General features: G+C 56.8%; 1 protein-coding gene across 10 annotated transcripts in view; it reads left to right on the forward strand.

Moving 5' to 3' along the window:
* The window catches only part of MYO18A (myosin XVIIIA), a 106,594-nt gene extending 85,562 nt beyond the window's left edge, over positions 1–21,032 (forward strand). For 6 of the 10 annotated variants that reach the window (XM_055133999.1, XM_055134000.1, XM_055134001.1 and 3 more), the window contains 12 exons: positions 1–111; positions 1,106–1,210; positions 1,417–1,563; positions 1,906–2,019; positions 3,313–3,429; positions 3,621–3,704; positions 4,277–4,414; positions 8,025–8,210; positions 8,630–8,769; positions 9,511–9,555; positions 12,343–12,465; positions 19,468–21,032. In XM_055133999.1, the coding sequence (XP_054989974.1) occupies positions 1–111; positions 1,106–1,210; positions 1,417–1,563; positions 1,906–2,019; positions 3,313–3,429; positions 3,621–3,704; positions 4,277–4,414; positions 8,025–8,210; positions 8,630–8,769; positions 9,511–9,555; positions 12,343–12,465; positions 19,468–19,612 (1,455 nt within the window). In that variant the 3' untranslated portion in view covers positions 19,613–21,032. The remainder of the gene's footprint in view (positions 112–1,105; positions 1,211–1,416; positions 1,564–1,905; positions 2,020–3,312; positions 3,430–3,620; positions 3,705–4,276; positions 4,415–8,024; positions 8,211–8,629; positions 8,770–9,510; positions 9,556–12,342; positions 12,466–19,467) is intronic. The other 4 variants (XM_055134002.1, XM_055134005.1, XM_055134007.1 and 1 more) reach the window with 1 other exon arrangement.
* Positions 21,033–24,213: the final 3,181 nt, after the last annotated feature.

Genomic DNA, 24,213 nt, shown 5'->3' on the forward strand with positions numbered 1-24,213 from the left:
GCCAAGCTGCGGCTGGAGATGGAGATGGAGCGGATGAGACAGACACATTCCAAGGAGATGGAAAGCCGGGATGAGGAGGTGGAAGAGGCACGGCAGTCCTGTCAGAAGAAGGTGAGGCGAGGGCCGAACCAGGACAGCAGGGAAGGTGTTTGCCTTGAACGCAGTTGACCCAGGTTCGAACCCCGGCATCCCATATGATCCCCGAGCATCGAGCGTGACCAGGAGTAGATCCCTGAGTATCACTGGGTGTGACCCAAACAATAACAGCAACAAAAAGAAGGCGAGGAATTGAGCACTCCACACTCCAGTCAAGACGCCAGGCCCTGCCCAGATTTACTTTTTTTTTTTTTTTTTGGTTTTGGGGCCACATCTGATGGCACTCAGCTCAGGGACTGCACCTGGCTCTGTGCTAGGAGTCACTCCCAGCATGGTTCCCAGGCTCAGGGAACCATGAGTATTGGGGAGGGAATCTGGGTATCTTGTGTGCAGAGCACACAACTCTCCCCAGCATGATCAGAGAGTTCATGCCGGAGATGTGGAGCCTGGCCAGGCAGGAAAAAGGGGTCCAGGTGGGGGCAGGGCTCCACTGTGGGCTCCGAGGAAGCCTCGACACACTCCTCAGCTGGTCACGCAGCTGCTGAGAGTGCACGAGTGTTGAGATCTCTCTCCACACCCCCTCCCTGCCCTTTCAAGCAAGTGCTTTCTTTCCTCCCGGGTTACATTCTCCTCCCCTGCTGTTTGGGAGAGTGTATCTCTCCCGGGGCTCCTATTGGCTCCGAGGGATGCGCTCACATCTGTGAATAAGCCCAGGCCCCTTATCTCCACTCTCTGGGTCTCTGTGCCATCACCTCGCTGGCTCTCTGCAATGAGGGTGCCCGCCTTGAGCTCAGCTCCCCGCTGTCAGTGGTCTTCCCTCCCTCCTGCTCTTTCCTGGCTGGTCAGAAACTCTAGAAACTTCAGGTCCAGGGCCCGACCCTGGTATGCTGAGCCATGCGTGGATCTGCCCTTCCGCCTTCCTGGCATGGGCGTCCCGCAGGGATGGGGACAGGCTGGCTGGCAGCAGGCACTGAGGGGGCCCCATGGGCCTCTGTCCCTGGTACTATAGTTGAAGCAGATGGAAGTGCAGCTGGAGGAAGAATATGAGGAGAAGCAGAAGGTGTTGCGGGAGAAGCGGGAGCTGGAGAGCAAACTCGGCCTGCTCAGCGACCAGGTGAGCCGGCGTAGCATGGGGACAGGTGTGGTAGAGGGACGCGGTAGGGCCCGTTGTTATCCCTTGTGGGGCTGATCCCAGACATTGCGTGCCCAGGCATGATCCCAGCACTTCCGGGCTTCTAAGAGTCTCTGAGAGTGAGATTGGGGAGGAGCAGACTTGGGGGGAGGGCAGGAGGAGATCCCCAACTTCTGGGGTGCACCCAGGTGAACCAGAGAGACTTTGAGTCCGAGAAGCGGCTCCGGAAGGACCTGAAGCGCACCAAGGCCCTGCTGGCCGATGCCCAGATTATGCTGGACCACCTGAAGAACAACGCGCCCAGCAAGCGGGAGATCGCGCAGCTCAAGAACCAGGTACCTGCAGAAGCCGGGCGCTGGCTCTGAGATGCTTCTGATGGTTTGGGGTCTCAGCCCCCGGTGACCCACGCACACAGTCAGCCCTTTGGTCCTCAGTGGCTCTGAGGGTGAAGTCAGAGCCGAACTCTGCAGGGAGTGCATGGGCCCAGCACAGGCGCCCACCCCTGGTGGTGGGGGGACCCAGCGCCTTTATCCCGCCCGTGGGAGCAGGTGCCTGCACAAGCAGCCCACGGCCTTGGCCCCCCGCCCAGGGTCTGCCTCTCTGCTGCCTGCACCTGCCTGGCCTCCTGCCCAGGGAAGGGCTGACCGATCTTCTTTGGGGTGGGCCGGGACTGGCAGCTGGAGGAGTCCGAGTTCACCTGTGCGGCTGCCGTGAAGGCCCGGAAGGCCATGGAGGTGGAGATCGAAGACCTGCACCTGCAGATTGACGACATCGCCAAAGCCAAGACAGCGGTGAGGGGCTGGGTGTGGGGGAGATGCGGGCGGCGGGACTGGAGCCCAGACCACTTTCCTCCCTCTTGACGTGGAGACTTCCTGGACAGCAGTGGCCCCCTTGGTCACTCCCCAGGTGCCCCAGCAGAGGCCTGGAGAGGGTGATGGGGAGAAGGGAGCCAGCGCGGACTGGACCATCTCCCTGTTTAACCACCTGCCTGTGGAAGCTTGGCCGAAGGCCCCAGCGTCATAAATAAAGGCCGCTAATGTGGCCGAGGGATGTAAACAGGTGCCTGGAGATTAGCAGAAGCGCCGATAAGAGGCAGGGATGGCTCCTCTGCCCTCCCCTCCCAGGCCAGCCCACTGACAGCCCTGGCGGCAGCTAATTAGAGCTCTTATTTAATGCCTCCTCTTAATTCCCTACCTCTCCCACGGCCCCAGCATCATCGGAGAGTTCATGCCGGAGATGTGGAGCCTGGGCCTGGCCAGGCAGGGAAAGGGGCTGGCTGGGTGGGGGAGGGGCAGGGCTGCACTGGGGCCTCCGAGGCAGCCTCGACACACCCTCAGCTGGTCACCCAGCTGCTGAGAGGTGCCAGTCTCCCAGGCTTGATTTATCCCTGGGACATTTGTGCTCCTCAGCAGTTTTCAGGTGAGTAATTCAAATTCCTTAATTGTGTTAAAAAAGGCTGTTATAAAATTACCATTTTATTTAAATCCAAGTTAATAAATTTCTTGGCAGAGGCTTCCCCAGCTCCCCACAGCCTGGGAACAAGATGGATGAGGCAGAGAAGGAGCCAACGCAGTCATTTTGGTTGGGAATTACAGGCTAATAGATTCATTCATTTCCGGAAGCTGCCATTGGCTATCTCTGCCCCTCCCCCCAGACACTCACTGGACAGCCAGGAGGGGGGGTCCCGGGGGAGGGGAGAATCTCAGCTCGGAAAGCTTCACTTATTTGAGGGGCCCTTCCCTGGAGTCTGAAAGGAGCCGTGAGCTTGCAGGTTAGTGCCGAGATGCCAGTGCCAAGAAGAAGGGGCATTTGTTCTGTGAGACCTTTTCTGCCTTCCCATTAGCCTCCAGCAACTTCCAGAAAGCGGCTGTCGCTCAGCCCTGGCCTGGCGGCCCCATAAAGACAACCCCTGGCCCTGAGCAGGATCTGGGAGTCAGCTCCTCCCCCTGAATCTACCCCAGTGGGAGACCTGGCCCCAGCGTGGCCCTCTGCCCACTGGAGGTGGCAGTGGCGGGTCCAGACCTGCAGCCCCGACCATGAGGCTGCCTGGCCTAATGTCCGCTGATGTCCTTGCCTCTGTCCAGCTGGAGGAGCAGCTGAGCCGCCTTCAGCGTGAGAAGAACGAGATCCAGAACCGACTGGAAGAGGATCAGGAGGACATGAATGAGCTGATGAAGAAGCACAAGGCGGCTGTGGCTCAGGTACAGGGTCAGGAGTGCCCCGCCCCCTCCCTGCGGGCACACAGTCCTGCCCCCCCTTCACCCAGAGGTCCCAGGAGGGCCACTCCTTGGGGGTGCTTCCGTGTGCTGCTTGCTCTGGCTTTTGCCACGGGGAGAAGGGGGCTGGATGGGTATTTCTGCAGGACCCTGGTTGGCACTCGCTCCTTTCTTAGGCTTCCCGGGACCTGGCTCAGATGAACGATCTCCAGGCTCAGTTAGAAGAAGCCAACAAGGAGAAGCAGGAGCAACAGGAAAAGGTGGGGACCTGGGTCTCCCCTGTTAGAGAGAGGGTTCAAGGGTCACTGGAGATGAGGACGAGCCCCGCAGCCCATAAGCTGTCTTGCTCTTCTCTGCCTTCAGTAACCCCCAGGGCAGGATCAGAGAACCCCTGGACACCCATCAGACCTGGCCTGCTGGCTCCAGCCCCCTTTCATGTTTCTGTCCCCTCTCTGGTCCGTAGCATTCTCTTTTCTCCGCCAGCTCAGACCAGATGCGGGGGGCTGGAGCGATAGCACAGCGGATAGGGCGTTTGCCTTGCACGCGGTCGACCCACGTTCGATTCCCAGCATCCCATATGGTCCCCTGAGCACCGCCAGGAGTGATTCCTGAGTGCAGAGCCAGGAGTAACCCCTGTGCATTGCCAGGTGTGACCCAAAAAGCAAAAAAAAAAACAAAACAGACTGGGAATGCCTCGGGCTGGGGGGCCTCCTTTCCCGGGGCACTCCCTCAGCCTTATCTGCCTGGAGATCTGGCTCCTCTCACCCCCCACAGTCACCCGAAGCCGCCCCTGCCCAGCTCACTACTTTATTCTCTCCTGCCTCTACCTCAGCTACAAGCCCTGCAGAGCCAGGTTGAGTTCCTGGAACAGTCAATGGTGGACAAGTCCCTGGTTAGCCGCCAGGAAGCGAAGATTCGGGAGCTGGAGACGCGCCTGGAGTTTGAGAAGACCCAAGTGAAGCGGCTCGAGGTGGGTGCACGCGTCTCCCGACCCACAGCCCACAGGGCAGGGCAGTCCCCGCAGCGGGAGCAGCCACGCATGCGCAGCTGCCGGCCGGGCCGGCCGCTCCGCTGAGGCCTCTGCCAAGCTTCCAGGCCAGCTGACGGCGGGTGCCTGCTCCCCCGCCCGCCCAGCCTGCTCTCTGGGCACCCGGGAGCTGCCTGCTTTACATTCTGCTTCCGTGCTTGCTTTCTGCCAAGGGACCAGAGCAGCTTAGCTTTTCGTCTTCATATTTTCCTCCACCATGAGCTCCCCCCGCCTGTCCCCCTCGCTGGCTCTGGGCAGGGTCATAAATATGCAGCGGATGGCGCCACTTCTGTGAGGGCTGTAGTCTGTGCTCCGCTCACCTCCGCCTCCTCGCCCTTCTCTGTTCTCCTCACATCCCACCCTGCCCAGCTCCACTGGCTCTCCCCTCTCCCTGCATTTTTCCCCCGTTCTTCCTTCTCCTTTTGTATTTTCCCTCTCCCAACCTTATTCTGCTTTCTTGCCCGTGTGGCATTTCTTCATTTCTCCCCACCCACTCATTCCTCTCCCTCTAATCAATCTGTTTTTATTGGGGGGCACACCTTTCAGTGCCCTAGAGCTATCTGTAACCCAGTGCGGGGAGGGGAAGGGGGTGGAGTCACTTCTGGAGGGCGCCATTGAGGTGCTCCTATACCCAGAGATTCCATGTACAAAGTATGTGCTCTGGCTCTTTGAGCTGGCTCCTCGGCCCTTTTTATTCTTTTTTTGTTTGTTTTTGTTTGGGAATCACTCCTGGTGGGCTTGGGGAATGATATGGGGTGCCAAGAATGGAACCCAGGGAGCTGGAGCAATAGCACAGCTGGTAGGGCGTTGTTTGCCTTGCATGTGGCCGACCCAGGTTCGATTCCAGGTTCCCATATGGTACCCCAAGAACCGCCAGGAGTAATTCCTGAGTGCATGAGCCAGGAGTAACCCCTGAGCATCACCGGGTGTGACCCAAAAAGCAAAGAAAAAAAAAAAGAATGGAACCCATATCAGCTTCATGCAAGGCTAGCACCCTACCTGCTGTATTGTCTCACCCTGCTCTTCACTCTTTAACCCCATCTCTGTTTCTCATCATCTGTTCTCTTTTTCCCCTCTCCTTCCTGCTGGAGCCCCCATACTGCAAATCCAATCCTTTGTGCTCCAGCGTCCCCAGCCAGGGCACCAGCCCCTTCCGGTCAGGTAGAGCAGGCTGAAGAGAAAGGCAGGCAGAGTCATCTCTCTGTATACTTCTCTCTACCTTTTCCTTTTTATTTTGGGGCCATTCCCCACTCCCAGCTCAGGGCTCACCCGTGGTGTTACTCAGGGAACCATGCAGTGCCAGGGATCAAACCCAGACCTCCCACATGCAATTCTGTGCTCTGCCCGTTGGACTCTCTAGCCCTCACCCTATTTTCCAGTTCTCCTCCATGCTTGCAGGTGTGTGTCTGAGCATGGTTTGTGACAGTTCTCTGTGAGAGCTGACTTCCTGGGTGTGGGTGGGACTTGGGGGTGGGGGGTGTCCCTGCCATGGCCCCATTCACTCCTCACTGGGGGGGTGGCACTAGGGTAGAGATGACACAGGTAACTGTGGGCTGGCAGCTGTCATCTAGCGCATTCATAACCTTGACTGAGTCGGGGATTATCACTGTACCTACCAGTGTGGGGTCATGGAGGCTTCTGAGAGTCATTTTCTGCCTTGCAGATACTGTAGTCCCCACTGTACAAATAGAAAGGATTGAGTGACTGGTGACTTAAGGTCACAGAGCTATCTCAGGACAGAAGGAGTCATTGGCCTGGTGATATGGGGGCACCCACATTTTTCTTCCCTCAGCTCTCGCTCTGTCTGCCTTCTGTTCAGAGACCCCACATGGTGGTTTAGATGCACAGAATGGCAAACCCAGAACTGGAGAAATAGCACAGGGGTTAAAGCATCTGTCTTTTTTATTTATTTATTTTTTGCTTTTTGGGTCACACCCAGCGATGCACAGGGGTTACTCCTGGCTCTGCATTCAGGAATTACCCCTGGCAGTGCTCAGGGGACTATATGGGATGCTGGGAATCGAATCCAGGTCGACCGCATGCAAGGCAAATGCTCTACCCGCTGTGCTATTGCTCCAGCCCCCTAAGGGGGGCTGCATGCAGTCTTACATGCAGCCAACTCTGGTTTAATCCCCAACTCTGCATACGGTCCCCTGAGAACTGCCAGGAGTGATCCCTGAACAGAGCCAGGAGTAGCCCTATAATATCTCGCCCAAACACCTCCCCACACCACCCACTCCCACAAGGAAAAAAAAAGAGAAGAAGAATGGCCACACAAATGTTCCCTCAAACTCATGTAGCCTAGTGCTAGGATTTCAGACCTAGAAGCAAGGGTGCAGGAGGTGAGGCCCCCACAGCCAGTCCTGGAACCAGCTGGAACCAGCAAGCCCTTTGTTTGTGCTCCATCCTAGCTCCTTCCTCACTCAGCATCCTCCAGCCCAGGCTGGCAGGAAACGGAGTTTTGTGGGGAGGAGAGATTCCTGAGGCTTAGAGGAATGGCTTTGTGCTTCGCGTCTGATGACTGGTTAGCCTCCTCAGAATCCAGGAATTTTGGGTCAAGTTGTTCACTACTGAGCACAGAATCTAGTATTGGAGCTTCTGGGCTTTGTCTCTGAGGGACACGCTGCTGACCGTGAGCCCCCGCACCGCACCGCCCCCCCCCCCCCCCGTCACCTGGCGTCAGTACAGATGGCCCCAGCTCAACCCCTCCCCCTGCCTCAATAGGAATCAACCATGTGCTTTACATAGATTTTAACCATATTTGGTTTTTAAAAGACCCCTGGGCTGGGGCTGGGACTGGGAAGAAAATGTGACAGGTGGGACAAGTGCTCTGCATGTGAGAGGCTGAGCTTGATCCCCAGCACCACAGTGGGTCCTAAGCACCAAGCCGGAAGTTGCCTCAGAGCACCATGGAGCGTAGCCCCAGCACAAAATCAAAAACAGACCCCAAGGACAGTGCCAGGGAGAAAGCTCAAATAGCAGAGCACCTGCTTAAGGTGTGTGGGCCCCGAGTTGGATCTCTGAATTTAGTGCTTCCTAAACACTGCTGACTATAGTCCTGGTGGCCCCTGAGAATCATCACTGCCAGCCTGAGCACTGCAGCATGAGGATCCAACTGTGGGACCCAGCACCATTGGGAATGGCCACCATCCTCAACACTGCCAAGGGTGGCCCATAATTAAAAAAAAAAAAAAATTAGCTGGGAGGAGAGGTTGCAGAATGATTAGGCACTTACCTTGCACAGCTAACCTGGGTGGGTTGCTGACACCACATATGGTCCCATGAGGTCATCAGGAGTGAGCACAGAGATAGAAGTAAGCCCTGAGCACTGCTGGGTGTGGCCCCCAAACTGAAATACAATAAAAGGTGAAAAGAAATAAAAATTAAAAGGACCTTCGGGGGAATAGGTGTTATTCTCCCCATTTTTCTGGGAAGTCCAGGATGTTCGTTGCCTCAGAGGGTTTCAGTCGCTCACCCACAGAGTCAGCACTCTACCCCAGAGCCCTGGCACTACCCCTCCTGATGCAACTCTCTTCCCCCCATTCCTGCCCAGGGTCTAGCCGGTCGGCTCAAGGAAAACATGGAGAAGTTGACTGAGGAGCGGGACCAGCGCACGGCTGCTGAGAACAGAGAGAAGGAGCAAAACAAAAGGCTCCAGAGGCAGCTCCGGGACACCAAGGAGGAGATGGGCGAGCTTGCCAGGAAGGAGGCCGAGGCCAGTCGCAAGAAGCATGAGCTGGTACGGCCCCTGCTGCGGGCCCTGAGCCCGCTGAACAGAGAAGCCAATCTGCAGACGAGGGAGTGAGAGGTCGGGTCAGGCCAAGGCAGAGTCTGCATTTAGCCAGGCCAGACCTCAACTGCCTGGCAGCCCCCAGGCAGAAACACTGCAGGCTGGTAGCTGCTCCTGGCAGCAGTGGGGCATCAGACTTTTCTCTGTGTGTGTGTGTGTGTGTGTGTGTGCGCGCGCGCGCGGGCACATGCTCCTGGCAGTGGGCATCAGGCTTTTCTGTGTGTCTGTGTCTGTGTGTGTCTTTGTCTGTGTCTGTATGTCTGTGTTTCTGTGTATCTGTGTGTCTATATGTGTCTGTGTGTGTGTTGGGGAGGTGGTGAGTGGGGAGACTAACCCTCCTGTGACCCACACTGCTCCCTCCCTCCTAGGAGATGGATCTGGAAAGTCTGGAGGCAGCTAACCAGAGCCTGCAAGCTGATCTCAAACTGGCGTTTAAGCGCATTGGGGACCTGCAGGCCGCCATCGAGGATGAGATGGAGAGCGATGAAAACGAGGACCTCATCAACAGGTGAGGGGGACCCCAGGGCCATGCTGACCCTCTGGACTGACCACTGGTTAGAACATCTGCCACCTCCGTGTTCCCTTCACTGAGCCACCAGCAGCCCCATCCTTGTAGTCAGACCCCAGCCTGCCGCACCCTGCAGGGGGGCAGTGGCTCCCCTCCTCCCTGGGCCCCCTCCCGGGCCTCCCGGGGACCTGACTTGCCAGCTCTGCCTGTTCAGCATGAGTTATTTCCCCGTTTAGCCGCATTTCCGATGGCGCCTGCCCCACTCGGGGGAGAGCAGAGATTTAAGGGCTACGGTGCCTCGTTACTGTGCCGGAGATTTCCTCTCATAAAACCTACCCAGGGAATGGCTGGGGAACTAGAGAAAGAGATTTGTAGTCTCTCTCTCTCTCTGTCTTTCAGGAAGCCAGGAGACGGGTAGACCAGATGTACGGGGTGGAGTCAGGCCCTGGAGGGACATCCAAGGCTGCCCCAGCCAGATCCCCTGTCCCCTGCCTACTTACTTAAGGGCTGGGGCCCTGGCATGGGCTGCCCAGGGTGCTTGATTGGCTGAGAGAAGGCAAAGATTGTCCCTCTGAGCACAGCATCATCACTCCCCTTCCCCCCACCCCCCCACTTTAGCCAGCAGAGCCTTCTGCTGGGGAGTTGCTGTGCTCTGCTGGGGGTCATCCCTCTTCCTGGTTCCCCCACTGGTTTTCTTGTCTTCATCTGGTCCCCTTGCCCATCATTTTCTTCTGTTTCCAGTTTGCAGGACATGGTGACAAAGTATCAGAAAAGAAAGAATAAACCGTGAGGACCGGAGTGCTCTTGCTCTCTGCCTCTCCTCGGTGGTGTCTAACCGCCCCTAACTCTGGGCTCCCCCACAGCCCTGCTGCATGTGCATGGGGCCCCACCGCCTGCCCCCTCAGCCTGTCTCACACTAACACAGCTGGCTCTGTCGGAGGGAGGCAGGGCAGCAGGCCGCCCTGTCATGAGATGGAGAAGGAGGGTGTCAGAGAGGTGCGCCCCCAGCCCACCCTCACCCCAGCAGTGACAGGAGGGGGCTCCGTCACGTTCCCTGGCACCTTCCTAGGTCCTAGCCCTCTCCTGTAGGAGTCAAGCTGGGCCACATCCATGGCCAAGTTTTCAAGGAAAGTCTCTGGACCAGATGTTCCCATGCTTGGCTTCCTCTGGGGCTGGGTGGCTGGAAAGAAAGATGGGCTTCGGTTTTGGAGGCCCATCACCTTTTGGCAGTTGTGCGGGGAGGTGAGGGCGCTTTATTAGTTCTTTGTTTGCAGAGAGCATCAGCGACTTCTCACAGCCCTGGCAGGGGAAGGGAACTCTGCCAGATGTGTTTACTCTGCTTCCCGTCGGCACCTCGGACCCAGGAGTCGGTGCTGCTGCCTGTTGGCGAGGGGGAAGTGGGCAGGGGGTGCAGATATGCAGATGCTGGTAGATGTGCCCCCCGCCAACTTGGCCAGGGCTGTTTCTCAGAGGCCACTGGCAGTGGGCACTGGGCTTCCCGCACTCAACACACACACACACACACACACACACACACACACACACACACACACACACACACACACACACACATACACTCTTGCCCTGTAGGCCTCTTCCCCCGGCCAGGATGGGCTGGTGGCAGTGCACAGGACTCTGTGAGAGCTAATGATAAATGTAATAGTGTGTAACAGTGATAGAGGGCCGCTGGAGCCCGGTTGTCACACACAATTAATATCCCCCGCCGTTCTGTCTCCGTTTGTTTGTTCCCCCGTGATTCGGCTCCCAGTTAACTAATAGCACACGAGCCTGGACATAAATTGTATTTGACACGAGGTTTAATTCCGACCATTTAAAATTTCAACTGCCCCCTGAGCCTGCCTGCCCCTGGAGTTTGTTTACGGGCCTGATTATTTAAGGAAAAGAACCCAAACATCATCTGTACGCTAGAAACCAAAGGGACGGCGAGGGCAGGCAGGCCGGCTTCTCAACCCAATTGCCGCTCTGAATGTAAGAAGGAAATTCGTATTCCGGGCCCACAACCATCTGTCCCCTGTGTGTTCCAGCCCTGCCATCCTTGAGCTGTAGAAGCTTCCAGTGCTGATAAAATGCACATTTAAGATCATATTCTAAGGCATTGCCGGGCGCGCATGCATGCACGTGCCCGAGCGCCCACACCCCAGTGTGCACCGTGCAGGCGCATGGGGGCGTACGGGCCTTGCTGGGTACCCGGCACTGACAGAGAAGTGCTGTGGCTCCTTGTTCAGCAGCTCTGGACCCAGCTCCAAGTTATCGAGCGAGCCGTGCTAAGGCGGGCAGAAAAATAATGTTTCGATTTACTTAGAGATACAGTTGTTATTGCCATAACCTTAATGAAAGCAGTAAACAGCACAGTATTAAGGGAGATTTATACAGAAACGCTTTTAACATGTAGACATAGATTTTGCGATGCATACAGCACCTCCTTTCTAAAGGCAATCAATATGGTTATGAACAGGGGTGATAAATTACAGGCTCTGAAGCTGGAGGAGGAGGTTTTTTGCATGGGTGTATAAATCAGCTGGTATTGGCGTTCCATGGGGTCCATGCACCGTAGTAAATCTGCCAGGCTCGGACGGGCAAGGGCTTGCATTAGCAGTTGTGGAGCTGTCTGCTAAACTCCTGTTTACCCGGGGCATCAGCCAACCTCATCTTTGTTATAATTCTGCATTTGGTGGGAACCCATAAAGTATGCCTCTTTATTCTCCTCCCCACACGAGCCATGTTCTCGCACAGTCCCCAGAAGAAAATCTGGTGTGTGTCTGTGTGGGGGCGTGAGTGTGTGCTTGCTTGCATGTGGCATGTACACACACACGTGCATGCGCCTATGTGGCTATTTATTCAACAACGAAATTCAGGATCAGGGCTGCTCCTGTTGCCACAGATGAAAGGGAATTTATGCCAAGGAGACATGCGAGCATAGCAGCGGTGGGGGATTGTGGTTAGCAGACATCTTGCAGAATTCTAGCATTCTCATGCAGAAACTGCATCCCCACTGCTTTGTGAAGGAGCCTGAATGGCTCCAACTCAAACAGTCTCTCTGGGTCGTGCCCACCAGCATGGCACTGGGAGAGTCGGAGGCTTGTTGAGGGTTTCCTAGGATCTGCTGGGACCCCAGAGGGTGCCCGATGGTGCCAGAAGTGTTCCCAGCTCCCTGGGAAGTGCCACCGCCCCTTCTTCCCCCACCCATTTCCTAAAACGAGCAAAGTTATAGGATGGTAGGAGAGTCCAGGTTTAAATGAACTCAAAGCCTTTCTTTTTTCTTTCACTCTCGTCGATTAGTTGACCAAACAGCTGCCTATCCCCAAGTCTAGGGGTGGGAGGGTGCCTGGTGCCCTTGGAGGCTCCTGAGTGGCTTTCTGAGGTGGGAAGGGGTCCTGGTGGATGGGGCGCTCTGTCTAACCTCTCTCTCCCTGACTCACTGGCGTGCATGCACCCCACTCCCCACCCCACGCAGGCCAGCCTGCTGCCCCCGCAGCGTGCTCCCCACCCCCACCCCACGGCAGGTGACTCACCACCTCTGCCATGCCTACCTTTGTGCTCCTCATCCCACAGTGAGGGCGACTCAGACGTGGACTCAGAGGTGGAAGATCGGGTCGATGGGGTCAAGTCATGGCTGTCGAAAAACAAAGGGTCTTCCAAGGCCACGTCCGACGACGGCAGCATGAAGAGCCCCAGGTGAGTGCCCGCGAGCTGGGGGCGGGGGGGCAGCAGCGGCCCAAATACAGAGAAGAGAGGAGGGCAGATCTCTGTCTCCTGTGCCCCCGGTGCAGGGAACAGACACAGGTCGGGATGCCTGTGACCAAACGGCTCTAAGTCACATCTCCTGCTGGGTCAGTGCTTTGCTTCCTATAGGTTTTGCTTCATCCCACTCCAACAGATGTTCGTTGAGCTGCCAGAGAGGTGGGGCCTTGGATCTGGCCCAGGAGGGTGCCCCAGGGACACGCCAGCCCAGCCCAGCTCGGGGGGGGGCTCTGAGGTCTAGTAGAAACAGCAGAGAAGGGCCCGGCTCCAGCAGAGGCTGCTGCACTTTTCTGTCTGTCTCTGCACCGTCTGTCCTCCCTCTCAGCTCCTCCCTGCCTCCTCCCAGGCTTCCCGCACCTGCTCGGGACTCGGCTCCTCTCCTTTCCAGCCCCTCACGGTCTTTTACTGTGTGGATGACACCTCTGGGATCCAGGACCCCACCATCCCATCCCTCACCACACTGGCTAGCTAGTCTGCTGCTTTTTCTTTTACTTTTTTTTTTGTTGTTGTTATTGTCTTTTTGGGCGCCACACCCGGTTGTGCTCAGGGCTCACTCCTGACTGCACTCAGGGATTACTTCTGGTGGGCTCATGGGCCCATATGAGATGCCTGGGATTGAACCTGGGTCTGCCACATGCAAGGCAAGTGCTCTACCCACTGTGCTATCTATCCGGCCCCCGGCCAGCTTTGGAGCCCTATTCTGCTCCCTCCTATCTGTGGCCCTTCCCTGCTGGCTCCCTCACTCTCATCCCCCCCACCCCCAAACTCAGAGTCATGCCCTGGCCCTTCCCAGCAGCGACAGGCATGTTGTAGAGGCAGTGTCAGAAAAAGTTATTTTCTTCCTCGCCAACTCCCCGAGGTTCCTTCCCATCTGTCCCTCGCTGCAGATGCCCAGTGCCCCCCTCTCATTGGTTTGATTTATTTGGCCAAACCACATTTTGTTATTGCGCGTGATGCTGCCTTCCCCGCCCCACTGCTGCTCCGCGCCGCGCCGCATGGAGCTCCAGGTAGTTGACAATGAAATAAATTGAACTAAACGTTTTAGAGGGGGGAAAAGTGATGAAATAGAACAATAGTCTAATTTACATGACATTCTCCATGAAGCTATTTTCACTGACGCAAATTATTTTGCTTCATTTCCTCGGAAGCTCTCACCGCCACCTTGCCGGGGCTGCTGTGGGTCCTCCTCTCGCTTCCCCCCTCCTGGGCCTCTGTTCTCCAGCCTTAACACTTGTTCCTCTCTTTCTCTCTCTCCCCTGCCCTGTCTGCGCCGCCCCTAACCTGCCGCGGGCTCTCTCCTCCCCTCAGAGCCTCCCTGTCCACCCTGGGGAAGGAGGCCAAGGGGCTGGATGAGAGGCCGGCGTCGGCGCTCAGCTCCCTGAGCTACCGGCGAAGGCTGGCCCTGAAGGACTCCATCGGGGGCGCAGGGGACGAGGACTCTCTCTTCACCACCCTGAGTGAGCGGGCAGCCTCCCCGGAGAGGCCCCCCCGGAAGGCCCACTCCGGCCCCCGGGAAGAGCCAGGCCCGGCCAGGAGTACCCGCGAGCTGGACGAGTGTGGCTCTGTCCTGTCGGGGCGCGGGAGCCGAGCCAGCCGGGCCCCGGAGAAGCAGAGGTGGGGGTCCAGCATGGACGGGGCCTCCACGGTCTCTGCGCCCGTCAGCCGGGCCTCGTCGGCCACCCGGCACGGCTCCGGGGAGGACGGGGCTCGCTCCTCCCTGAGCTTCTCCCTCTCAGGCTCCCCCAGTTCCCGCCGCAGCGCCTCTCGCCTTGACAGTCTGTCTCAGGCCCTCAGTCCATCGCTGGGCCGGGCCTCTGTGCTGGGTGAGGAGAGCCCTGGCTCCCGCCTGTCCCTGGGCCGGAGCTTCCTGGACGAGTGGGATGATGGTGCCAGCGTGGCCCTGAGCGAGGCCCACTCACAGTACAGCCACCCGTCATCGCTGGCCCGCAGTCTGTCCGTCCCGCACCAGCCCCACGTCGCAGCCTCCGCCCCGGAGCCTCGCGGGCCCGGCACCCGCTCCGTCAGCCGCAACTCTTACCTCGACCCGGACCTGGAGGCTGCCATCAACGAGGTTTTGAGCTACAGACCCAGCTCGTCCCAGCGGAGCCGCCTGAGCCTCGACTCGGAGGAGGAGGAGGAGCGCAAGAGCCTGCAGAGTACTCGGAGCACCCAGCTGGACCCCCGGGAACGAGCCGCCAGCATCCGCCGCTCAGCCTCGGCCGCCGATGTCTCGCTGTCCCGCAGCCGCCACAAGAGCCGCAGCAAGAGGAGGAGCCGCTCCAGCTCCAGCTCCAGCTCCAGCTCCAGCTCCAGCTCCAGCTCCAGCGACTGCTCGGAGCACAGGCGGCGGCGGAAGAAGGGACGCTCGAGGAAGAGCAAAAGGAAGTCCAAATCAAGAAGAAAGAGAACCGAGACCGAGTCAGAATCCTCCTCCTCGGCATCCAGTGTCTCCACCGTGTCGGGCCACAGCCGCTCGAGCGTGAAGAAGGGCCCACCGGCTGCTGAAAGCGAGGAGCCCGGCCCACCGCCCAGGCCCTCTCGGAAGGAGGAGAAGAAACGCAAAAAAGAGGTGGACAGCCTGATGATGCGGTACCTGTACCGGCCCGAGAGCGACTAGTGTAGTAGGTGGCACCTGGCATGGATGGCAGCATGGTGTGTGCCACTCAGTGTGAACTAACGTGACCCCACCCATCCCACCATCACTGAGGGCGCCCCGTCCCCATCTCCCTTCCCTCCTGCAGTCCTCTGTGACCCTGCAGAGCTTCCTGACTACCTGGGAGAGCAGAGGCTAGCCCTGCTGAGTCTACTCGGTTGAATTCGCTGGTGACTTAATCACAGCTCCCCGTTACCAAGCCAGGAGCCCGGCTAGATACTTTTCTTGCTTTATCCATACACTAAGTCCCAAGCAGATGTCAGGTTAGTCCCATTTTATAGAAGAGAATCTCTGGCCGAATGCTGGTTGGTGATCTCACTTGCCAAGGTCCTACAGGCCGGAAGTGATGATGCCGGGATATGAATGGATCTACTCAACCGGCTGGATCCTCAGCTGGGATCCTGATGGTGGGTGCCCAGCAGAATACTCACAGGAGCTTTTGTCCAGTGCCATCATGGGCTAGCCTGGGAAAAGGCTCCAGCCAACCCCAGGTGAACTGGTGCAGTAGGGGGCAGACCACCCCACCCCAGACACCCCTACATCCCAGGCATGGCCTCAGGCCTCCTCGAGGTGAGGCTCCCTGGTTTGCCGCCCCTGAACTCCGCCCCTACGGCAGACGGCCCTCCCCAGCCCTCCCACCTGCAGCCCCCTCATGGGGCGTCACCTGTCTTTGCTCATCTTGGGAAGTTTTAATGAATAGAAATTAGCAGCCGCTGAGTGACAGCCCCCTCCTGGCTCCCCTGCCTCCGCCAGCCTTCTCCCTGTGAGGGGAGCGAGGGGGCAGGGAGCTGGCAGCGGGGCCCTTCATGCCCACACCCCACCTTGGAAGAAAGGCAAAGACTGACTCACTGGAATCCCATTGTTGGCAGTTTTCCTGGTGGGTGGTGACATTTACATCACCCTGGGTCTGTGGAGCTGTTTTCAGTGTGACGCCCTCCCTGAGCAAGCTTGCTGCCTCCTAGGAGGTCTGACCACAGAGCAGCCCCCTGAGGCCGGGACTTGTTTCCTCGATGCATGAACTAACACACACCTGTCGCATGCTTGTGTGCTGGATCCGCAGGACAATGGTTCTGGCTTGGGCTGGGTTCCGCCCATGGGGAGCAGTTGTGCTTTGAAGACAGAAGAGCAAAGCAGGCCTCTGGCAGTTCTTTGCAGGGGACTGATGGAGCGGGGAGGGTAGGCAGGGGATGGAGCGCCCGGCCTTGGGCTCAGCCTGGCTCTGTCACCTTCCCCACGTGGCAGGTGGTGGAAGGGAACTCTGGGAAGAGCGGGACAACCTCTCCGTCACACCAGAAAGTGCCAATTGGTGCTGTGATACGAACAGACAGGAACCACAATATTGTGTCTTCTGCAGCTGGCCAGCAGAATGCCCTGCTCCTGCGGACAGGGAATGCTGGGGAAGGTTCTTAAAACATCCTGTCAGACCCTTCTGAGCTTTGCCCCTCCCCCTCCCCTGCAGCAGGAGTCCTGGAACTAGGCAGGGCGTCGTGACTGGTGGGTTTCAGACCCCAGTGGCCTCAGCCCCTTGGTGCCCTTAACCTGCAAACTGCAAAGGCCAGTTACTTCCCCCAGACGGTTCCTCCTATCCAGCAGGCGAACAGGAGCAGCCCTGAAACCATAGACGCCACCACCTCGAGGAGGATCGGATTCACTGCGGGTAGAGTGGGCACCAGGCCAGGAGCGAGCCAGCCGATACGGAGCTGGCAAGAGTAGGACCAGGGGAGGGAGGCAGAGCTGGCCTTGGCAGGCTCTGGGCAGATAAACTGCCAGGAGTGGGGGCAGCGGGGCAGGGGCTGGGCTCCCCATCTGGCGAGGTGGCCAGAATTCAGGGAGGCCAGTGCGGAGCACGAACGAACGCGACAGTGAAGGCGAGGGGAAGCACCCCACCCCGGGCTCCCCCGGTGGGAATTAGCTTGTGTACCAAATTGTTTGTGACAGCCTTGAGCAGGAAACACTGGCTTGTGGGGAGAAAAGCTTTTTAAACAATTTGGTTAAAATGTTCAAATTGACGGCCGAGACTCTGGCTCTGGGGAAGCGGGAAGCAGCCTGCTGTTGCTGGCTGGCTGGCTGACAGCTGTGGCAGCAGGAGCCACCCAGGACACTGGCTAAAGAGCACCCAAGACAGAAGCCAGGGGAGCCGGCGGCCCGCAGAGATGGGGGTGCACCCCAGTGACCACCCCCCTGGTAGCTCTGCAGCTGGGCCAGCCTCGGGATAGAACCATGTGGAAATCCAGGTGTCTGCCTAGCAGGCATGGGGTGTGCGGCGAGGGTGTGTGTGTGTTGGGGGGGGGGCAAGGGGGGCGTGTCAGGGATCTGTCAAGGAGCTGTGAGAATGGAAAAGGGTGTGAGGCTGCCCTGAAGCACTGGGCCTCAGCCCCCACAGCTGCCTTGCCCCTCCCTCTGCCCACAGAATACTCCCACTTTCCTACCGTTTGCAAACAGCCGACCTTAACCCCCAGAAAGCCTATTTAAAACACGAAAATAAGAAGCAGGAGCAAAAGTACAGCAGCTGACCTGAGCTCGATCCCCGGAATCCCCTATGGTCCCCTGTGCAATATCAGGAGTAGTTTCTGAGTGCGGAGCCAGGAGTAACCCCAAAGCCAGGAGCATTGCTGGGTGTCACCCCACAACAAAAAACATTTAAGAAAATCAGGCCAGGATACCACTAATTTGAACAATCCTAAAGCAAAAACCACCCCTTTTATTTTCTCCCTGCGTTGCACAGTCATCAGTGAGCTTTATAATTTCGTCCCGGAGATACCTCCGAGTCTAAGTGCCTTTGGCCCATCAACGTAAGACTCATTTATGTTCAGTGTAGTTTGTATTAAATGTGTTTTGTGCTATTCTGATTCCTTTAAAAATGGTAATTCATTCATGAGAAATACGATAACTATTAACCAGACTGGCCCATTCCTGGACCATTTTGCATAATTGAACATGTATTCTATCAGGCACTTCCTTCTCCCAGGAGAGAGGGAGGGAGAGGGAGCGAGGGAAAAAGGGAGGGAGGGGGAGAGAGAGAGAGGAAAGGAGAGAGAGAGGGGGAGGATAGAAGGGAGGGGGAGAGAGAGAGAACACCTCTCTTTACAGGCCCCCTGGGCACTCACCCAGCTCTGTTTGGTCTGGCTTTCCCACTTGGCCACCCAATCCCAGGGGGCAGGTGGTGTGGGCAAAGGGCTATTGTGGAACAGTGGGGCTGTGGGTATGGGCAGGAGACTGGCCCTTCCTCGAGCTGGTCCTCAGGGTCACTATGGAATGGAGCCTCATTCCCAGTGTTAGTTGCTCCCCCCCCCCCCGCAGGCCAGAAAGGGAGTCAAATCCTTCTTGGGAGGTGTCCCCCTAACCCCTTGGAAAAGGTCAGGATGAGGTTCTCTGGGAAATCCAGTTCCTGTCTCCTTGGGTTTAGAGAGAGAACCTTGACAGGGTGGGTAAACAAAGGGCTGGAGGGTGGGGAGCAGGTTTAACCCAGAACCCCGATTTGCCCCTCTGGATGCCTGTAGGGACTGGCAGCAGAGGTGGGAGCAGACAGGAAGGCTGTTCTCACTTGAGGGGAAGGAAGGAGAGAAAGCTGGAAGGGGAGCCCCATCCTTGCTTGGAGTCCTGGGCTGCTGCCTCCAGGGCCGAGTGCTGCTTCCTGTCTTGTGGGAGATCCCGAGGCTCCCTTCCGCAGGGAACCCCGGGTCTTCCAGCTCCTACTTCCGGAGTTTATGTTCCTTGGGAGTAGATGGTGCCATGGGCAAGGTTGAAATCCTCGCAGGCTTCAAGAAGTTCAGCCTCTGATGAGTTCAGAGGCTGCAGCCAGGGCGGGCAGGCCCTCCTTAGAAGGAATTGCCCTAAGATCCTGCATTTCCTAAGACAAGTCCTTGGTGACCTCCAGGCTGGCACTGTTGCCCCGGAACTGGCTGCCTCTGACCCTTCAGGGGAGGGAGTTGGAAGCACCGGGGTGGGGCCCAGCCTAGTGAATCACAGTGTCCTTGGAAACACACGGGAACCTGGATGCTTAGGCCATGGCACTCCAGACCCCATGTCTCTGCAGTGGTTTTCCTGGGGGCGTTCAAAGCTTTAGTCAAAACGGGGTGCTGCTGTGTCTCTCCGCTCTGAGCCTCTTTGGGGAAAGCCATGGAAGGCTGGTTTTGCATTTCTGTTTGGAGCTTACAGGACCTGCTGTGACCCAGCCTGGAGGGGGGGCAGGCGGGGGGACGGGGGGAACTGTCCAGGATGAAAGACTGTGGCACTACAGGCTGGATGTGACATTCCTTCACGGCCTCATTCTCTCCCTGCAGCCCCAGCAGCAACTGGAAGTCCCCTGCCCCTGACCGATCCGACGACGAGCACGAGCCCCTGGACGGCACCTCCAGGTCCCGCTACGCCCACAACTATCTGAGTGACAGCGACACAGAGGCCAGGCCCACAGAGACACAAGCATAGCTCAAGGGAGCAGTCCATGCTGGTCCTGCCCTCGGCGACTGCCCCTCCCAGGAAATGGGGATGGGGGGCAGGGGCAGAGGCCCCCCCCACCTGATTGTGGAACTGCATGGGGGATACTGAGCCTCTTCCCAGTGTCTGATGTCTTCTAGTGGGGACCCTGGGGGTGGTGGGGAGGGCAAGAGGAGTTTTGGAAAAGAGAACTTAGCTCCTCTGCCTCCGAAATATCATGCTCTCGGCTTCTCCCTTGGGCCACTGAGGGCAGCAGTGGGTGGCCTGCCCCTGCGCGGAGTGGAGTCACAGTAAGTCGCTCGTCTCAGCCCCCTGCTCAGGGACCGTGGACTGGTTGCCTGCTGGGACATTCTAGGTTGCTGGGTCCATGAGGGGGCGTGGGGGATGGGCACCGCCGTCCCTCCCCGATGACTTGGGGCGAAGGCTTTCTCTTCTCAGTGCCTGCTGTCTTTTTACTTCTTAACTTAAATACCGAACCTCTCCATCACAGCTGCATCGGGGGGGCAGGGGGGTCTGGGAGGGACTAGGGGCAACCTCATCTCGCTCCATGCTTTGGAGAACAATCCTTCCTCTGTGCAGCTGAGGGGGCCCTGTAAGCAGAGCGGGGTCCCGTTCTTAAGAGGCAGCATGGGGGGGCGCCTCAGGTGCTTCTTGGCTTTGGGTTCAGTGCACCCACACAGATGGGGGTGCCCACAAACCACCCAGGCTTCCAGCCCCCACCCCTCTTCTCTCATCAATGTGCTAAGTGCAATGAGCTATTTAAGAGTAAACCTGTCCCGGGGCTGGAGCGATAGCACAGCGGGTAGGGCATTTGCCTTGCACGCGGCCGACCCGGGTTCGATTCCCAGCATCCCATATGGTCCCCTGAGCACCGCCAGGCGTGATTCCTGAGTGCAGAGCCAGAAGTAACCCCTAAGCATTGCTGGGTGTGACCCAAAAAGCAAAAAAAAAAAAAGAGTAAACCTGTCCCCACTAGGCTGATCGGGGGTTGTCCAAGCACTGCCCCACTGCCCTTCTGCCCCTCTGGCCTGCACCCAAGCTGAGCCCAAGAGGGGAGGCAGGGCCAGAGGGCCGTGAGCAGGACTAAAGATGGGGTTTCCATCAGCGCGCGTGTGTGTGAGACGCGAGTCCTCTCCCTGTGTCCTGAACCTGTGTCATTTTTCTCCCTAGTCCCCGCTCTGTTCCCCACCACCACTCATCCCAGACCTGACAATATGTGGCCTGAAGGTCCCCCACACATACCGAAGTCATCCCAGCACCACCAGACTTGGGGGCCCAAGGGCAGTGCCTGGTGCCGCTCCCATGTGCTGTCCCCTCCCTCCTCTTCTCCTGCATTTGGTTTATACTCACTGGGCTGTGCTCGCGCCCCTGTCTCCCTGATGTATGGAAATAAATGTCCTTTTCCTCCTGACTCTGCCAGTCTTTCCGCCTGTTCCTTCAGACTCAGGTGAAGTCCAGGTGCTTGTGGGGTGGTAGAGGCAAGGTTGAGGGGAGGGTCATCCTGGTCTCTAAACTGTCCCACATGAACTCGCACCACGCAGAGCGCCTTGGTAACTCTGGCAGGCGGAGGTAGAGAGGGTGGGAGGATTGGCTAAGGAAGACACAGTGCCACCTTTTAGCTTAAGAGTCTGGAATGGTAACTGGGGTTGGCAGGGCCTCACCCTCCCCTGGCCTCCATGCTAGGGTCATGAGCTCTCTTATTGCAGAAATCCACCAATTATAGGATCCACTGAATTTAACATCAATTTTGCTCATTCCAAAAATCACTTTAGGGCCATACTCTACACCACTGAACCATACCCGAGTCCTAAGATGACTTTCTAATCAAAACTTGGGAGTCTCGGGGAGCCAGAGTAATAGTACAACTGGTACTCGGGCATTTGCCTTACACACAGCCAATTCGGATTTAATCCCCAGCATCCCATATGGTCCCCTGAGCATCGCCAGGAGTAATTCCTGAGTTCAGAGCCAGGATTAAACCCTGTACAGCACCGGGTGTTACTCAACAAGCAGAAAAACAACTTGGGAGTTTTGGGTCAGAGAGATAGTTCAAAGGACTGGACACATACTTTACACACGAGAGGCCCATGTTCAATCCCTGGCACTGTGTTGTCCCCTGAGTTTGCCAGGAGCAGCCCCTGAGCACCAAGCTGGGAATAAGTCCGGAGCACCGCTGGGTGTAGCCTAACCCTCGTTCCCTAAAACAGCTTGGCCTTTTAATCAGAACTCTCCCTAGCTTCCCTCTGCCCTCAGTCATAGAGCAACTTGCAGGAACTATCCTGCCGGGTCTTGCTTCAGTGCTGGCTGGTCCCCTCTGGAACCCCAAGAGGCTGCTTAAGTAGAAAAAAGCAAGAAAGGGGGGGGCCCCACCTCCTCTAGTGTGATCACTTAGAACCCCTGCACCAGGAAGCTGGTCCCTGAAGACTCGGCTTTGAGCAGGCGGAAAGGGGCTATCAGCCAACCCTGGTGCTCCAGTGATGGTGCCGCCTAGAAAGTCAAGAAGCTGGAGGCCAGAGCGATAGTACAGTGGGTAGGGCATTTGCCCTGCACAAGGCCGACCCAGGTTCAATCCCCAGCATCCCATATGGTCCCCCAAGCACCGCTAGGAGTAATCCCTGAGCGCAGAGCCAGGAGTAACCAACTCCTGAGCATCACTGGTTGTGACCCAAAAAACAAACAAATAAAAGAAAGTCAAGAAAGGAGGGAAAGAAAGTAGGAGATGAAGCTGTGTTGAATGGAGGGTACTAGCCTCCAGGGGAATCAAGAAGGGATTGTAGAGAAAGAGAAGTTGTTATTATGGTTTCTGGGCCACACCCACAGTGGTCAGGGCTTACTTCTGACTGCACTCGTATCACTCCTGGTGAGATTCAGGAAACAATATGGGTACCAAGGATCGCCCTTCCTCATGTACTATCCCTCCAGCCCCGGAGCAGTTACTTTTTTTAAATTTTATTTATTTTTAGTTTGGGGGGTGGGCAGACCAGAAGTGCTCAAGAGCTGTTCCAGCTTGTTGCTTGGGGGACCAGGTGGTATCCAGGATGGAAACTTAGGTTTCCTGCATACAAAGCCTTCACTCAGTCTGTTGAGCCGTCTCTCCAACCCTAACTACTGAATTCGCACTTCAATTATTAATCAAATCATTAACCTCTGCTCTCAAATATCTTGGTGCACTTTCTGTACCCCCACCTCCCTGCCCCACCCCTGAGCTAAGTGATTCAGACCCTATCACCGGCAGATGAATTCCTGATTCTGTTCACATGAACTCTAGCTTCTGGTTAACTAGAAAGTTCAACATCAACCTCCATAGTCTGTCAGAGAGAATGAGCAGAGTCCAAATAAAAATTCAAAGTTATTGATTTCTTTGTCCACTCAACTTTCATTCTTTTATCCTTTTTTTTTTTTTTTTTTTTTTGCTTTTTGGGTCACACCTGGCAATGCACAGGGGTTACTCCTGGTTCAATGCACTCAGGAATTACTCCTGGCAGTTCTCAGGGGACCATATGGGATGCTGGGAATTGAACCTGGGTCGGCCGCGTGCAAGGCAAACGCCCTACCCGCTGTGCTATCACTCCAGCCCTTTATCCATTCTTTTAACTCGACTATTCCTTGAAGAGGGTAAAGGTGCTGGAACCGAGGCCCCACTGGGTCTGAACTGTGGTGATGATAAAAGAATTTGCCAGGAGAGTGAGATGGCCAGGGTGAGAGTAAAGTGAGTTTATTGAGAGTGTACTGGCCCGACAGACACAGCGGAGGCCTCCAGAGAGAGAGAGAGACCTGCTTAGTCCAATCACGGCGAGTCTTTTATTGTGTGTGTCTCTGGGCTGTCTAGGCTGGAAGTTTCTGCTTTCTATGGAGTTAATTCTGGGAAGTGGGTGAGCAGGGGCGAGGCGGGGGCTTAGTGTAGCCAGTTCTAGGATTGAGCAGCAGCACTGAGTGACAGAAGGGCCTCTGGACTCACCGAGCACAGCTGATGATATGAGTGGGCATGCCTTTCTGGCATAGGGGACTCAAACTAGACATCTCAGTGGGCTTTTGCTAGACCATTCACTCCTGCCATCTATGATCTGGGCTCCATTCTAGGGGCTGGGGCTGAATGAGGTTCCTGCTCTTGTAAAGGGAATGTTCCAGTGGAGAAATTAGATGCACTGACTATGGATTACGGATGTGGGTGGGGAGAAAGGAGTAAATCATAATGCTTTTCCTGCAGGATCTAACTGGTGAGCTAGGGCTAGGAGAGGCCCAGTGGGAATAATTACACAAAATGTATCAGAACAAGCACAGCGGGTAGGGCGTTTGCCTTGCACGCGGCCGACCCGAGTTCAATCTCCAGCATCCCATATGGTCCCCTGAGCTCCGCCAGGAGTAATTCCTGAGTGCAAAGCCAGAAGTAACCCCTGTGCATTGTCAGGTGTGACCCAAAAAGAAAAAAAAAATGTATCAGGACAAAGCTCCTGTGAGTCTATTAGGGAGGAAGGAAGACACTGGAAGTGTGTGGGGAGGGGGGGATGTTGGACCGGGAAGGGGTTCTGAAAGAAACTGGTATTTGGAGCTGGGCCTTGTCAGTTCTTCCATAGGTCAGTCTTGGTGGGACA

This window comes from Sorex araneus, chromosome 3 (genome assembly GCF_027595985.1).
Source record: "Sorex araneus isolate mSorAra2 chromosome 3, mSorAra2.pri, whole genome shotgun sequence".
NCBI classification, from domain to species: domain Eukaryota; kingdom Metazoa; phylum Chordata; class Mammalia; order Eulipotyphla; family Soricidae; genus Sorex; species Sorex araneus.